The sequence below is a fragment of the Ochlerotatus camptorhynchus genome, unplaced genomic scaffold, assembly GCF_037179485.1.
Source record: "Ochlerotatus camptorhynchus isolate MF236.1 unplaced genomic scaffold, CSIRO-AGI_Acam_v1.1 ptg000193l, whole genome shotgun sequence".
Taxonomy (NCBI): domain Eukaryota; kingdom Metazoa; phylum Arthropoda; class Insecta; order Diptera; family Culicidae; genus Ochlerotatus; species Ochlerotatus camptorhynchus.
In genome coordinates this window covers 4,206,063-4,222,114 of record NW_027040683.1, presented here as the reverse complement: position 1 = coordinate 4,222,114, position 16,052 = coordinate 4,206,063, and the positions used below count along the sequence as shown (strand labels likewise).

The window sequence follows — 16,052 nt, the reverse complement described above, 5'->3', positions numbered from 1 at the left end:
TCACTATTGGTCACTTTTTAATGGATGAAAGGTCACTATTTGGTCACTATTTTCGTGATTTTAGTCACCAAAGTCACTACTATTACATCACATACCCACTATCAGCCCTGAGTCTACCATTCGATCAATCACCCCCTGTAGAGCAGAGATTCCCATAGAGCATTTCCTACCCAAAACGCAAACCGGTTGAATTTTAAGTGTTTCAGATTTGAATGAAACATTACTCGTATTTTCGCTGCTACCAATAATGGTTGCACTTTTCATTAAGGGGGTAGTACACACTTTGAACGTCCAAAAAGTAAGGCATTTTCGTTAATTTTTTTAAGCAATAAAACACTCAGGGAGGGCAAATATGTTATAACTCATTTATTAGTCATCCTTCGAACTACAATTTGTATTTTTTTTAACTCGATTGGCGTCTCCCCGTGGCCGGTGCACCAGGTCGCGCGGGTGTCCTCGCGCGGAAGTCGGAAAACGGCGTGGGAAAATACTCCTTTCCATGTGATCCTGGAACATAAATCGAACAAAAATCCTGATTTGTAATGAAATTTGGGTTAGAAATACGTATTCCGATTTTTTTAAATTAATTTTTTCAAAAGTTGTGGCCTTAGGAAAAAAAAGTCCATTTTTTCACCCTAAAAATGCTTACAAAATCGTGGATTAAAAATCCATTTTTGACAAAATCGAAAATGTGGATTCTACGCAGAATTTAATTCTGAACAAGAAAACCTAGGCGATATCCAAATTTGATGATAACTGGTTAGAGTTATTTCCCACGCCAGTTTGAAAAACCCCGTTTGGAGATAAACGCGTTTAACGATAAAATGCTCTCTCAGCGCGCCGGTACATGTTTTAGGAAATCGCTTCGTAAAGCGGTAAGGAATATTCTGGCGGACTTGGAGTCTTTTCTAAATTAAAGTTTACATCCCAAGGAACATTTTAAGCTACAAAAAAAAGCATTTTTTTGTAAAATCAAAGTGTACTCCCTCCTTAAAATATGTTTTTTTTTCTCCAGAGTAACTTTTGTAAAAGGCGTATTAAATTGATTGGATGTGTTATGATTTACATTAAAATGAATGATCTGATCAAAATGAAATCTGAGAAAAAGTTGTAGGTAATTGAATGTTCTTTGAGAAAAAATACACGGAAAGATGAAAAAAAACTCAGTAAATTCATAGTAAAACAACATACAACGTTGATTTTCTCAAAACACCAACCCTTCGATTTTTATATTTTTGTTTTGTAAAGAGAGCTGAAGTAATGTCCTAAAATTTGGTGAAGAGGGTAAGCTGGTAACTTGCTTCAAAAAAATTCTATAATTAATAAATTTGTTGATTTTCTCAATTTAATTAAATTGTATATTCCTTAGTTAAATTATAATTTATTTGGAATCTACGCATCATATTTGATAAATTTGCACATATGAACTTTTTTCTTAAGTGCAGCCGTTCTCTAGTTAATGCGAATAAAAAAAATAAATTATGAATTTTAAGCATTTTAGACCATTTTAAAATGTTAGTCGCGATGTCCAGCATCAATATGTTTTTTTCCATGATTGTATATTAAATAACAAATAATCCATTCTCAGATGTGGTGGCTGTCTGACTTACCAGTTTCTTTTTAGGCGCAATCAGATCAATTCTTTTCATGTTATGATTTTTGAAAAAATATGCATTTTTTTTAAATACGCCCTTTTTAAAAGTTACTCTTAAGAAAACAATTCATATTAAGATGAAAAATGCAGCCATTGGTAGCAGCAAACACTAGTGAACAATGTTTCATTCAAATCGGAAGGGTTCGAGACAAATCTGACATTTTGTTGTGCGTTTGTTTTGAGCTGGAAATGCTCCATAGCGAAGTTCTTTTCCGATGATGATCACAAACGGCAGTAAGCCGTATCGTAATTTTTGTCGACAAATTGGACGACATGCACTCATCGCACAACATGCTGATTCACACCCAATTAAACTGTCATTAATCACAACATCCGATGATGGTGCGGTACAAGAGGCCTCTTACCGAGCTGCTGATAATGGGACAGTAGTTCCGCTTTAAGTTTAGAAGAACATGTTTCAGTAAAATTGGAACAAAAATCCTTTTTCGTACTGATAAACATCCGCGTTGCAAGTGTGTGTGTGTGTCTTTGTATGTGTGGTAAAAACACTCGAGCCACATGCACAAGTTGTTGTCGTTGATAATGGATTGGCGTTAGTGTCACGTTACCAACTAAGGGCCACCGAGCGCGGCCGAGTGTCAACAACACTTGAATGTGGAGAGCCAACCAAAGGCGGACGGTGGATGGATGAGAAACGCAAACTGTCGTCACAAGTTTAACATTCCGTATTTGCTCTTCTATTTATCTGTACACACAAAGTACAGTGTGTGTGACAACATAGCGAACGAATGGCACACACTCAGTACCTAGGGCTTGCCCTATTGAGCTTGCATTTTTTTGGCATATGCGTCGATTTGGGCTTCATATTCGACAGATTGAGCTATCAATGTGTAGGTGCCAATAGGTTCGTTGTTGGTGCGAAATTTGAGTGATTTGTTTTCGGTGGCGGGCCGCTTTTTTATGGAGCTATTGAGTAACTGGACGTAAATAAATCAATTATTTGAGCTTCGCATCGCTGCTGATTGATTGCGATGGCTAAATTGAATACTGCTTCTTTTACATGGTTGAGTTTGGATGTACTAAAACTATGCTATCATTAGGATTTCTTGCTCTTATCGAACTGTCGGAGTTCAAGATGAAATCGTCCAAAATGTGATTCGTGGAGAAAATTTGCCTGAATTCAATCTTTGCGGTTAAAATACAATCAGTTACAGTTTGGTTAACTCGACTCACCAATCTTTTTTTTTTGGCAAAAACCCATGCCCGTAACATCAATCATGCCCAGTCCGCAGTCATCACCAGACGGGCGAGACAATACCTCTCAATTAGTCAACAGTTGGGCAGCTTTGGGAAACTTTGTGCACATCATGGCCCGGAATGGGAAACGCCGTTATAGTTATTAAAAAAAAGATATCGACAACCGATGGTGGCCAGCCTCCCCGGTGGTGCCGTCGTGACAGCTTCCGTTATCTCTCAAATTGAAGTGAATGTAGTGTTTCTGTGTATTCGTGTTCCACCATCGCGTTTATCTTTATCTTGTGACAGCAATCTTAATGAAAGAAGAGCAACATTTCTCCTGCAAAAGTCGGTGAACAGCAGCAGTGCTTTCGGTTGTCGGGAGTCCTAAATTTTCGCAACTAGCCCACTGGCGCTGCGGGGTACCTGTCGGATCCAGAATAGTAGAAAAATCGACTAAAACAACAACATCCTTCAAGACTCCCTCGAGAAGGCGAGAAGCAGACGCGCATCATCGCTGCTGTGGTCGTGCAAATGTTATGTGTTCCGATGAAATTTGGTCCAAAAAAGATTACTCACTGCAGGTAATGGTTGTGTTGTTCCTTGAAATTGTTGGGTCACCACACAGTTTTGTTTCAAGTTTTTTTTTTGTTCACTTCGTTTTCGTAAGCACACGCAGAGCGAATCCAGCACTTTGAGGTTGTTTTTCTTTTCCATTTTCGACGGCCGCGGTCTTGTTTTCCTTCGTTGCAGCCCAATGCCGATTTGGGGCTTATGCCACACTGTTGACTGTTGTTGCTGCAGAAGAAAATGCTTGACTGGTGCACGTGAATCGCTAATTTTATTTGCATTATACGGGGGATTAAAAGGAAAGCTTACATCGTCTTGGCTTTCAGGTGACACTTGTTAGCCTTTGGTGAACAATCGACATCATCAAACGATACCCTCCGAAAGATGCGTTCCTTTCGTCGTAAGCTTACACGCGGAGCAGTTGTCACATTTAGACTTGTGTTGTTTGTTTAATAAATTGGATTTTATTGCACTGCCTGTCAGCTTGTCTTCATGCTTTAGCACTGAAAGCGAACAAATGTTCACGCGTAGGTACTTATGCAGAATTGTTTGTGGAGCAGCCGCAGCGCGACGTCTACAGCCGTCGTGGAATCGATATGTACGGCAGGTTATTGAAGACACCTGTTTCGTGGACTCCCGCAAATGGTTTGTCGAGGCACTGTAGTGCCATTCCACAGTAAGCATTAATTTGGTACGAGCAAATGTAAGATTCATTTACAGTTCATAACACTTACACCTAGAAGTTCTGGACATTTTTTCCTGATCGAGGGCTTGGAAACTTATCTAGATCACGAATTCATAATTTTCAATTACCGTGCCGATTCAAATTTCGGACACTTAAACTCGAATTTCGGACACTTTTAAAAGTTGATTATCTCGGTCGAATATGATCCACATGTCTTGTAAATTTTAAATTTTTTTGACTAGAGCCCTCCACGATCATCTAACATTATTACTTTGTTTCTAACTGGATGTAATATTTAATTAAAAATGAAAGTGTCCGAAATTTGAATCGTCCGAAATTTGAATCGGAACGGTATCTTCATTACATTATCAGTATTCCAAACTAATGAAACAGATATGGCGCGTTCAAATTTCTAGCTTCTTTTAAAATCTTAATGTTTTCAGAACATTTCTCAACACTCCCCGAACGTATCTGAAAGTCCTCAACTGTACCTGAGATCTTATAAAACATCACAGAATTTCTTCAACCTTCAACCAAGAGCACTGTTTAAGCTGTCCAAACTCATCAGGATCTAACTGAACACTAACTGATCGAAGCTCCTTAAACCCGTCCAAAAGTTTATTTTTGGTTTGTTTTTGTTTTTGCAATAGAACTTGGAAACCAAAATCCGTTAAGAAATAAATCAAAATCCGTTTAAAATTCATACAAAACGCCTATTTTTTTTTGTACGAGATGTACGTGTTTCGGTCCCGCGCGATATAAAGCTGCCTGGGATTAAACTTACGATATCCGACTCAGTGAGCAAAATCAGTCGCTACTAGGCCACCGAGCTCCTCACATCAAAACAAACCATTACGACTGTAGTTGGTTAAAGCTGGCGGCATAAATCTATTCAAATGGAATCAACTTGATAAATACTGTTGTCTTGATAAGAGATAACCCGGAGTTCGAATTTGCCTGGAAAAAACGTGGGAAACCCAAAATCGCACCAGGAAAGATCATATATACTCGTAACACAATTTTGGTATTATCATTGTCTTGTAGGCCATAATTTGGTCTTGAAGAATCCATTAAACCAGGCCTGCCCAACGCTGCACGGCCTGCGGCCTCATTTTGTATGACCCGCAATTATTTTTGAAACATTGCTGAGTATCCTTTATAAAACTTGCAATGTTACTTGGAATCAATGTTGGAAAAATATAAAAAAGTCAAATTTCATCAAAGAACAAGATCACGCTTCATTTTCGTAGACAAAAATCAACAAGAAACCAACTGCGGTTGATATTGCAAGCTGTGATATCGCAGCTCGGATTATCAAGCTAACAAAACTCGCCAGCAAATCTCATCAAACTGTATTGAAATTGAGTTTCTGAGATTTTTACTTTACACCCGAACGAAACCGAAACTTCCATAACGGCTGGCAGCAGTCGCTTCGTGTCTGCCATCGAAAGAAATAGTAAAAAAAAAGATAGCATTATTATACCTTCTCTTTCTACGAAAACGAGGTGCAACGGAATCATTTTTGCGTCGATTCAACTCTCAGCTTCAACTTTAAACGTTGTGAATAGTCTCGCAATATCAAAGGAGCTTGTAAAATCAACATCAAGTATGATATTTTGCAGTAGAAAAGAATCAATTTTCAAATGATTATACCATCACTGCTTGGAATCAATCAATTTTATATCGCATACACCATTATATTCTCTTGTTTACACATCTGAGCAGTTCCACACAGATTCGCAAATCGTTTCGGATCGACCTTCTACGATTATGATGAACCTTTTCACAGTTGTTTGTTATTGCCCAACATGCCATTTTACATATATGGTTCCCTAGTTTTGCACACGACTAACACTTGAAAAGGGCTTATGCAAAAATGATACGCATCAATAGAACAAATATTTATCTCGCGAACGATTTGTTTGATCGAGATGGTGTCCTGGGCGAAGCTGCCGACATGTATTGTGCCTTTTAAGAAAAAATATACACTGTAAAAAAAAAATTTTTACAAAAAAAATCAAAATTATCAAAAAAAATTAAAATAGGGGAATTTACGTATTCTCGGCAACCTAAGCAGCGACCTTCTTTCTATAGCCTTTTTCTCTAAGGAACGCACACATATGCAGTATTGGTTTGTTTACAATCTTTTGCTGCCAGCTGTTCTAACAATTTCAGTCGAAAGAATTGTCAAAAACTGTTTTGAAACGCTTTTACAAAGCTCCAATCTTCTCTAGTGAGAGCGAGTATTGTCGGCAACCAGTTTTTCTTCGGCAACCATTCCATTTAAACTGCATGTAAATCTGTTGTTCTATTATCGGCAACTCGAAATCAGCTACAATTTGTAGTGCGTGTGTTGCATTTCAAGAAAACCTTGCTAGATTGCTTTTTTCTCAGTGGTAAAAATATAGTCAAAGTGAAGCTGAAAGCATAAAGAATCGTTTGCATGCATTCAGCGAAGTGTTTTCGTAAGAAAATCCAGTGAAAATAGTGTTTCAATTTGCGTTGCCGAAAATAGTCTGGCATGCCGAAGCCGTCATTTCCCCTACTCAAATTGCATATATATTTTAAATTATTTTTTATATTTATTTTGTAGTTTAGATAAAGTATTACCTACTGTGCATTTGCTGGGCAAATCATAAACAAAAATGTTATGAGTTATTGAAAAAATAAGTATTTTCCAAAATACCACCTACAGTTATCGAATATCTTTGAAATAGTGTTAATATTAAAGCACATTAAATTTGCAACAAAAAAGCTCATAATGCTTAAATTGCCCAAAGTTGTTATTTTCGAGATACTCGTAGGTTAAAATTCACTTATCGCATAATTTGAGCAATTAGTGTTCAATCTTGAAAATATTTTTAACAAAAAGCCCAATTAATTTCCTTAAACTTTGCTGTTCACAGTTTTTTAATCATACGCATGTAAGATATAATAATAACAACAGCACCAAAAATCCTCAAACTTGCAAAAACTTTATTATTTTCTCTCACTCATAATCTGCTCGCGCACGTTTTTTTTTTTATTATAGTCACTTTAACGCTCTTAGGTCATTTGTGACTTGTCCGGGTGTGAGATTTGAACTTGTGACTTTTGCCCCCCGCACGGGGGGTTTCCCGTTGTACCTACCGCGATAGGTTACAGAGTGAATTTTAAGAATTTATGTTGGTGACATTGCAAGAAAAGTGTTTGAATTCCTTTGCTACAGTTTTCCGAGTAAAGTAGGTCTAGTATAAAGCCTGAGCGAGTAATATCCTGTTACGAAGCTACTTGATGATAGAGAAGCTGATTCATGCCAACAATAAATGCCCGATCTCATACTCCTTGCATACCCGATCATGCTTGGCATGCAAATGTTAGCGTTAGCGTTAGCGTTAGCGTTGTTATGATATACTTCGTAGATTGGATACTAGCGACACTCACGTCTCTTCTGAAATTCTCAGTTAGATTACTTTCAGGAATAATGCTGAGGAGTAAGCATTGGTTCCAATCTAAACAAGAATAACAGAAGCATGACTGTCGCTATTCCCGGCCACGCCCATCTTTACCATAACTAGGGATAGGGAAGGAAATGTTGATGTAGTACTTACTTAACGAGAGGCCACCGACTTAGCGACACCCTCATAAGTGCTACGGAGTTGGAGGGTTGGGTAGGATATTCGGTTAGGATTCACCCCAAGTTGGCGATGCAACCAAAAGTATGTATTGTTTATTTGTTGTTTATTTAATCTCTCGATAGCCGGCTATCGAAAGAACATATTAATTTTGTTTAGTGATAATGAATTTTAAGAGTCATGATGGAGAGCTTGGGATTAAACCCATGATTTTCTGCTCAGTAAACAAAAACGATCCCTCCAGGGTCATCGAGCATCTCAGAACCATAACGCTTCGCGACAATACAGGACTACGTTTTCGCTTGATATGCAAATAGTTTCCGAGGTTAATGTTCAATATCAAATATACAAATGATGGTGGCGATTTATTGTGCTGTGGAAGAGCTTGGGGTTAAATCCATGATTTTCTGCTCAGTAAGCAAAATCGATCCCTCGAGGGTCATCGAGCATCTTATAATCCACAGCGCTTTGAATAACTATTATGTACGATAATTACATGAAATAAATAAAATATAAACTACAAACAAAACGTGACTGCTAAAATCTCAAAAAGATATTCTCACAAATATATTTCACGCCACCAGGAATCTCAAAACCATTAGACGTTGTAATGATACTCTGCACATATTAGACACAAGAAGAGGCCAAAAAGCAAGCGTCCGACACACAAAACCCGTCAAATCCACTTGCAGTCAGAATCAACGATTCTACGAATCGCGAGCGCTCACGAATCATAAAACCGCTGACTGCGACACTCTGAAAGCGAAATTGACAGGCTCTATGCGTCAAACACCCGCCCTCCAAACTCCACCCGCATCCAACAGCACAAATCTCCATTACAACATCTAACGAATTCAAAACTCCGAAAATCACTCATCTATAGCAAGTGAGTGGAAGCAACCCTGCATGCAACCATTCTTAATGATACACTTGTTCTGCCTATCTTTCTATTAGGCCTGTGGACATGCGTTAGCTTCGAAACTTCTAACCAAACTGGGTAAATTTTCAGATCACAAAAAAAAAACTTGAAAAAAAACTTTCAAAGGTTATTACAAGTAAGATAAATATTGATTATTTTACGCGAAAACGAGCAAGTAATATTAAATCTCTTGTATCATATGCTAATGCAAATTGACTGTAACAAAAATAATATGCTTAAATAAAATAAAATATTAATAAAATTATATGCAAAATTTACAAGAAGATCATTACTTTTTTGGTGAGAAGTTTTTAATAAGCCCTCCCAGTTCCTCTGTATACAGAACAAATCTGATACTATAATCAGAATTGCTCAGTCTGCATAATGCAGCCGATTGCATCAAGGAAGTTCTATTAACAACCAAGAATTAATCGTTTGAGGTATACTGAAGCATTAAGAAGGTGATATGTGTCACTATAGGAAATCATCATCGTTGCAAATATAAAGAAATTAAACATAACCCTTTGCTTCAGTACCGTCAACCTCCATGTCCATGGGGAGGGGATCATGCTTGGCATGCAAATGTTCGACACAATCAACGTGCGAGAAAATCACGAGATGATTGGTCCAGAGAAATAATTTCTGCACTTTGTGCTAACCAGGTACACAATATTAGACAGAACATCGTAGAATACCTTGGCTAGCCTGTAAAATATAAAGATCTGAATCCATACATCTCACGCCAACGTCAAGAGTTCAAATCTCACCCCAATAAGTCATGAATGAATCAACTGACTAATAAAAAAAAAATAAAGAGTAAAACTCCAGACTTTTTGGAAAACCTAATCAACCAAACCAATGATATTATGGGGCTTCACGGAGATTTACCTATTCCTGCCTTAAGTCGCATCATCGTATACCTTGTTGAGTGTGCAGATATTCAAGATCAGATATCCGGGATGATTTTGATAATCCAAGCCCTCGTGCTATACAAAATGCTCAGAAATATTCTGAGTGGATATCGAACAAGATTTCAATTAACCTGTAAAATATCTCCAGGACAATTTGGACAATGATAAATATTTTGGTTACACATCATTGTATTCCACAAATTTAACACATATTATTTTTTTACGACTTACTAAAACAACATTTTCGCTAATTTTTTGCAGGATACTCATTGATTTTATACGAATTCATGATTCCACGAGATTATGAAGATCGAGATCATCAACATGTTAATGTAAATGTCATCTCATATTTTTTCTACAATACGTCTATGTAGTGCAATTCTGCTGAAAAAAATATATGATTATCTCAAAACGGTTATTTTTGACCGCCAGGGCAGGGTTGATGTTTTTATTGGGGTTTTTTTTAAATAATCTTAAAAAAACAGTAAGAGGTTGTTTCCAAAACTCGACCGTAGATTTGACGTAGCATTACGTGCTCGGTATCAATTTTAAGCTACTATGTAAGGGAAACCACTATTTGCAGGCAATCGGTGATAATTTTGATCACAATGGCAACAGTTGGACATTTGAGTAATTTTCAATAGTGACCTATTCAAAATTGATAAATTATTCATTTTAGCAGCTTCGTAGAAAAATTACCAATCGATTAAGCCAATTAAGAATTAAAATCCATCCGCTATTATTAGTTATAAGTGGTCAAAAACTTTTCGTAACGCGGTCGATTTTGGTTTTTTTTTTAATTGCACCCCCAATATGTTGTCGAAATACGTAATCCTGCGTCAAAAACCGGGAATTGAACATTTTTATTTTAATCGTAGAAGAGAAGTAAAAAATACTGGTATAAATCAATGCGACTCTCTCAACTTCTAACTGTGCAGTAAATTGGAATGGAATCCACGATCTTCTGCTCAGAAAGCAAAAACGGTTGTCATTACGTCACCGAGCCCCTCATATCACTACAAATCACTATGATCGATCCGTAGCAACGACGATTTTTTTCCTTGATTTGTTTTCCGTCGATCTTGTTTTCCGTGCTGAGCACCAATGCTACCGACGCCCGGGAGAAAGCTCCCACCCCTGGACCCTACCTTTCGATCCATCAACTCATGAACCGGGGACCAACGGCTTTACTTCCCTGATCCGTGATCAGAGACGTTATGCCTCAGAACATTCCGGTGGCGCCGACTGGGATTGAACCCAGGCTTGCTTGGGAGGGGGGTAATCACGCTTACAACTAAACCACCGGCGCCGCTTAGCGACGACGATTGTACAAAAGTAAGAAAACGACAGAAGCGATGGCATTTACACAGAATAACCTCCCTGGGACGATTCAGGCATGATTTTCGAACAGGATCGGGTGCGCGTCCCATTACAGCACAAATATCGCTCATCTAATATGTCCCGACCGAGAACTTTATGGCGTTTTAAAGTGGTTCATTTGTGGTCTCAAAATTATCGCACAATCCGCGGTGAAATCTCGTACGAATTTTCAGCAATGAGCTACGAAGAAATCAATTTTTGTATCAATAACAGCTGCACATGTTGCACAGGCAGCATGCATTTTAACTCTTTGATCCAATCATTAAACATTATTCATAAAATGTGATATTGCATTCTCGCATGTTCCGTATCTGTCAACGTGACATTGAAATGGAATTAAGATTGAATAAACAAGCAGAAAGTAAATTTAATTTAAAACTGCAACCCGTCCCATAAGGTCAACGGTTCTGCCTCCCTTGTAATTATTATGGTGGCTTGTGCTACGTGCTATATATATTTAATTATGATCCACCGTTCGCCGACCGGGTTTGACTTGCGTGAATTTTATCACAAAAATAAAAGCGGATTTTCGCACCCAACCGCTCGTCGGCACGCCCCGTTTCCTCGTCAAGTGCAACGATATTTCATAAAGGTTTCGCTATTTGGCTCGTGCATGCTTGGTTTGGTGGTGCACAGATTTCCATTATTATTTTTTTTCAGTTTTTCAGTTTGTTTTCATTCATTTATGTGTGTTATGCAACCGGTTATTGTTTTACTTATTTCTTCTGCAACTCGCAAACGCACAAACGCACTCGCGCACACACACACACACACACAGATAGATGAGCGACGACGGCAGATTGCATTCTCTCACTCATTCACTCACTTTAGGAAGCAACAATGTGCACACGTCAAAAAATTAATGCAGTAACGAGGGCAGTGTGACGACAGCAGTAGCAGTGTGTTTTGTTCGAGCGAATGTGAATTGTATGTGCACTCACCCGTGGTGATAAAATTTTAATCAACAACAACAGTTAGCTTACCTGTGTAGGCACACAGGCTGATGGTTGGCAGAGTGATACGTCACACCCGTAGGTAGTAGTCGGTCGTGGTGTGCTCTTGTTGCAAAACAAAGAAGTTGGTTCGGACAGGGCGAGAAAGCGACGCAGAGCAGACGCATGAGGCTGTACATCTGGTAATGTTTTGTTTTGAGCTTTTCTTTTGTTGTTCTGTTTCTTTTGCTTTCAGTGTTTGTATCTCTATATAGGTATTTCGCAGCCTCCGGGTGGTCGAATGAATATTTATTGAAGAATAGGCAATTTGCAGAGCATTTTCTAGCTCGGATCATGGGTTTGGAATAAGGGTTAAGAGGTTTTTTTTTCACTTTATCACGAATTTTACATATTTGGACCATCTTTCAGTCGTTCGTACTAATTTTAATAATGGATTTCGATGCCGCGCAGTATATCAGTGCACGGAATTATCCAGGATTTTGGCAACACTAAATTATCTTAATTATATTCCAATGGGTATTTTCGAAGAAAATAATATAGCTGATAAAAGAGTATTGTTTTCTCGCTTTCCAAACCGTGGTAAAGACAAAGGTATTATATCCTAGCCAATAGGTAAGCTCCAAAATCGCTCTTGTAGTCATCGTGCTCGTGGTTGCTTGTACATACCAAGCAACAAATAAGCTGAGGTGTTCAAATCTCTATCTAGGGGAATTTACGTATTCTCGTCAATCTAAGCAGCGTCCGCACTTCTATTAGCATTTTCACAGCGTCACGCACATATATGACGTGTCTGTTTGTTTCAATTCATCTGCTGCTTGCTTCTCTATCCATTCCAATCGACAGAATTGTTTGAAAGCGTTTTTACAACGCTCTAAACTTCTCAGGTGAGTGTGACTATTGTCGGCAGCCTCTTTTTCTTCGGCAACCTTCCCATTAGAACTGCGTGTTAACCAGCTGTTCTATTATCGGCAACTCGAAATCAGCCCCATTTTGTATTACGTATGCTTCATTTGAAGAAAAATCTGGCATAACAGGATTGCTCGGTCCTACAAATATAATCAGATTGAAGCTGAAAGACTAAAGAATCATTTGGATATATTCAGGGAAGTGTGTTGATGGTAAAACATAGTGAAATTAACGTTTAAATTTTGATTGCCGAAAACAGTCAATGGGTGCCGAAGCCGACATTTACCCTATTTATTTTATTTATTTATTTATTTATTCGCCGTCAATCAAATGTAGACCAGTTTAATTTACAAAAACACTTAACATCTATTTTAATTTTCAATCTCTGGCTAACCTCGAAAAGAAACGTTTTTTAAGAGCATTTTTGTTCATTGTCAAATCAATTGTTTCATAATGTTAATTATAACAAGACATCATTCTATTTAAAGGCGCGTTCCTGGCATAGTTTGTTCTTTGGTTGTTAATATAAAACATATTTCTGTTTCTTAAGGAACCAGTGGGAGCATAAAAATTTAGATTTTCTAAAATCTCTGTGGCATATTCACTCTTTGTGCTGCAACATCGTTTATAAAAGCTATCATTGCAAACTGCCTTCGCTTTTCAAGGGCATCAAAATTGATCAAAATACATCGAGACTCATAAGATGGTAAGGGTAAACTCGTCCAGCCTAATTTTCTTAGAGCAAATAATAGAAACTGTTTTTGAACTGATTCAATGCGGTTTATATGAGTATCTTGATATGGAGCCCAGACTATATTACAGTACTCAAGGAGAGGCCTAACATATGCAACATATCGTCCCCTTAATGCTACAACTAGGTATCTCAAAAATCGAAGTTTTGAGAAAAACGCATTTCAAAATTTGAACTATTTTAAAGAAGATGGCTCACGTGTCAAAAAAGCGTAAAAAGGTTATTTCTACGCAGTATACATGAATTATACTATTCCCCATTCTAGCCAGGTGAACATTACGGTGCCTTTGTGGATGTATGGGAAAAAATATAGATATTTAAAAAAATACCGAGTTACCTAGTTGTAGCATGCACAGCTAAACATTTTCTAGAGCATTTGTTCTGAGATAGCGGTTTTTCTGATGAATGAGAAAGAAGTTGTTAAACGCAAAATCGAAATATTCATTTATTTGGCAACTTTTAATGTATGTATTAACACGTTTAAACGTTTTATTCGCACTTTAAAGATTCTCTTTTGCTCCGCTTGTTGAAATCAATGTAGCGAAACTCCTCTTCATACGATGTTTTGATGGCCATTTTGTATGGCTCTGATTTCAAGAAACGCATCCAAATCATTTTAGGCCACGAAATAATGTCTCCACTGGTGTCCTTCTTGCGCGAAGTCATGTTGTGCTTGAAGAAGGTTTTGTAGTCCTTGATCTGCTCTTGGTTCAAATCATGAACCAAGTAGGGTTCATCGTTCGCCCTCCGTGCGCTACGAGCTATTTGTTTCATGTCCTCAGGCCATGAGGCTTGACCAACGCGCTTGAGTTCGGTACTGATGGCCGAATGCATGGAATCGCACTCCATTTCACTGTGGCCAGATACGAGAAATTTGTGATCTATTTTCTCAATATGTTCCAACTTCTGCACTGCCTGCATGAACATTGCAGCAACGAACTTATTCAAATTCTGCCCTCCGCATCTATCACTGTAGAATGTTACTTCCTTAGTTTCTGAAGGAAGTGACATTAAGAAGACGTTAATACAGCTGGCTATTTCACAACTGCCTCGGCCACCTTCGGTTTCATTCCACATAAAACCATTCCCTTGCTTGTTCACCATGTCATAAATCGTAAGGTTATACGTTGAAAGCTTCCGCTTGTAAAAGAGAGCACTGTTCTTCGGGTCGTAAGGTACAAGCAGAACTTGCTGCAGATCAAATGAAGCACATACTAGCTTACCGTTTGATGATTCAGCTTGTAGTTTATCGTTCCGCTTTTCATTTCTAACTCTTTCCTTTTGCGCCAAATGCAGGTTGTGTTTATCTTTCAATGAGTCCTTCAACTCATTATCGGCATTGTCATAGTAATTACAGACACGGCATTGATCTTTTTTGGGGTTGTGGAACCCCAGGTTGAAATTTTCATTGAAAATTTTGCGGTACGTGGAGGCGTTAACCTTCTGATCTCCTCCAGAGTCGCAATACTCACAATATAGACGATACATTAGGGTGATATTCAGCGAAGGATCAAGATATTTCCGATTAGTTTTCTCCCGACAATAATGCGACGGTACAACCGGAAAACTTTGTATGTGACGTTTCACATTTTGTACCACTGATGTAGGAAAACAGTATTTAACGTGTGTTCCACGTTTGTCATCTTCCATAACATTCTGCAATGACCGCTTAGTCATGGCGATATCCACAACCCCTTTTTGTATGCCCAGTGTGTTGAGGAACATGGTCTTACATACCTTAATTTTGTCGCCGATATGTGGAAGAAAATATTCGACAGAAAATGTTCTTCTTGATGCAGTAGCAGCAGTAGTCACACATTTCTTCGGTTTCCTTATGGTGTGGCTATTGATGAACTCGCGTTGCCGGATGTAGTCAGCAAGTTCGTAGTAATTTGTGAATATCTCCAAACGTTCGGCTTCCAACATCTTCTCCTGGCACTTCCACCTGCAGTTCTTACAGGAATCTTTCATCACTGCAGCAGGAATGACGCGTTTTCGCGTAGATACATAGGCTTGTCCAGCAAGTCGCTTAATCTTACGGACATTTCGTTCCCACTTGCCTGGACACCTCGTACGTTTTCGTGGTCGATTTGTTTCTTCTGCGAAAGTCTCCATTCCCTCTAGCATAATGCTAGGCTCACCAGCTTCTGAGGCCTCGGTAGTCTCGATCTCCTCGCCAGGTATATCAGACATTTCTGAGTGTGTAACGACTTCTGTCGTAGCTTCAATGCTCACGTCATTCTCCAGTAATGCAGACTGATTGAAGCCGGACGTATCAAATGAATCAACTATGGATTCATCTGAATCGATGTTTTCAGGAACATATTCTGAATGATCTGGTCTGGTTCGGAAAACAAATGGCTTACGTCTAAGTCATCATCAGAATCCGTAGGAATGGAGCCGATTTCTCTTTCAGAATCATCTTTATAGAAAGAAGAAGGAATGCTTTTAGATATTTTAAAAATAAAAACACTTAAAGTGAGCAGCAAGCTACCTTTCCCTGATTCCGTAT

At 38.3% G+C, this 16,052-nt stretch overlaps 1 protein-coding gene across 14 annotated transcripts in view; it reads left to right on the top strand.

Moving 5' to 3' along the window:
- The window catches only part of gish (casein kinase I gish), a 315,663-nt gene that overhangs the window by 88,619 nt on the left and 210,992 nt on the right, over nt 1–16,052 (top strand). For 3 of the 14 annotated variants that reach the window (XM_065223561.1, XM_065223560.1, XM_065223558.1), the window contains exon 1: nt 3,324–3,435. The exons of 6 other annotated variants lie outside the window; for them this stretch is intronic. In XM_065223561.1, coding sequence (XP_065079633.1) covers nt 3,386–3,435 — 50 coding nt within the window. In that variant the 5' untranslated portion in view covers nt 3,324–3,385. Of the gene's footprint in view, nt 1–3,316; nt 3,436–16,052 lie in introns of those variants that run through there. 5 more of the 14 variants (XM_065223563.1, XM_065223557.1, XM_065223562.1 and 2 more) reach the window with 3 other exon arrangements.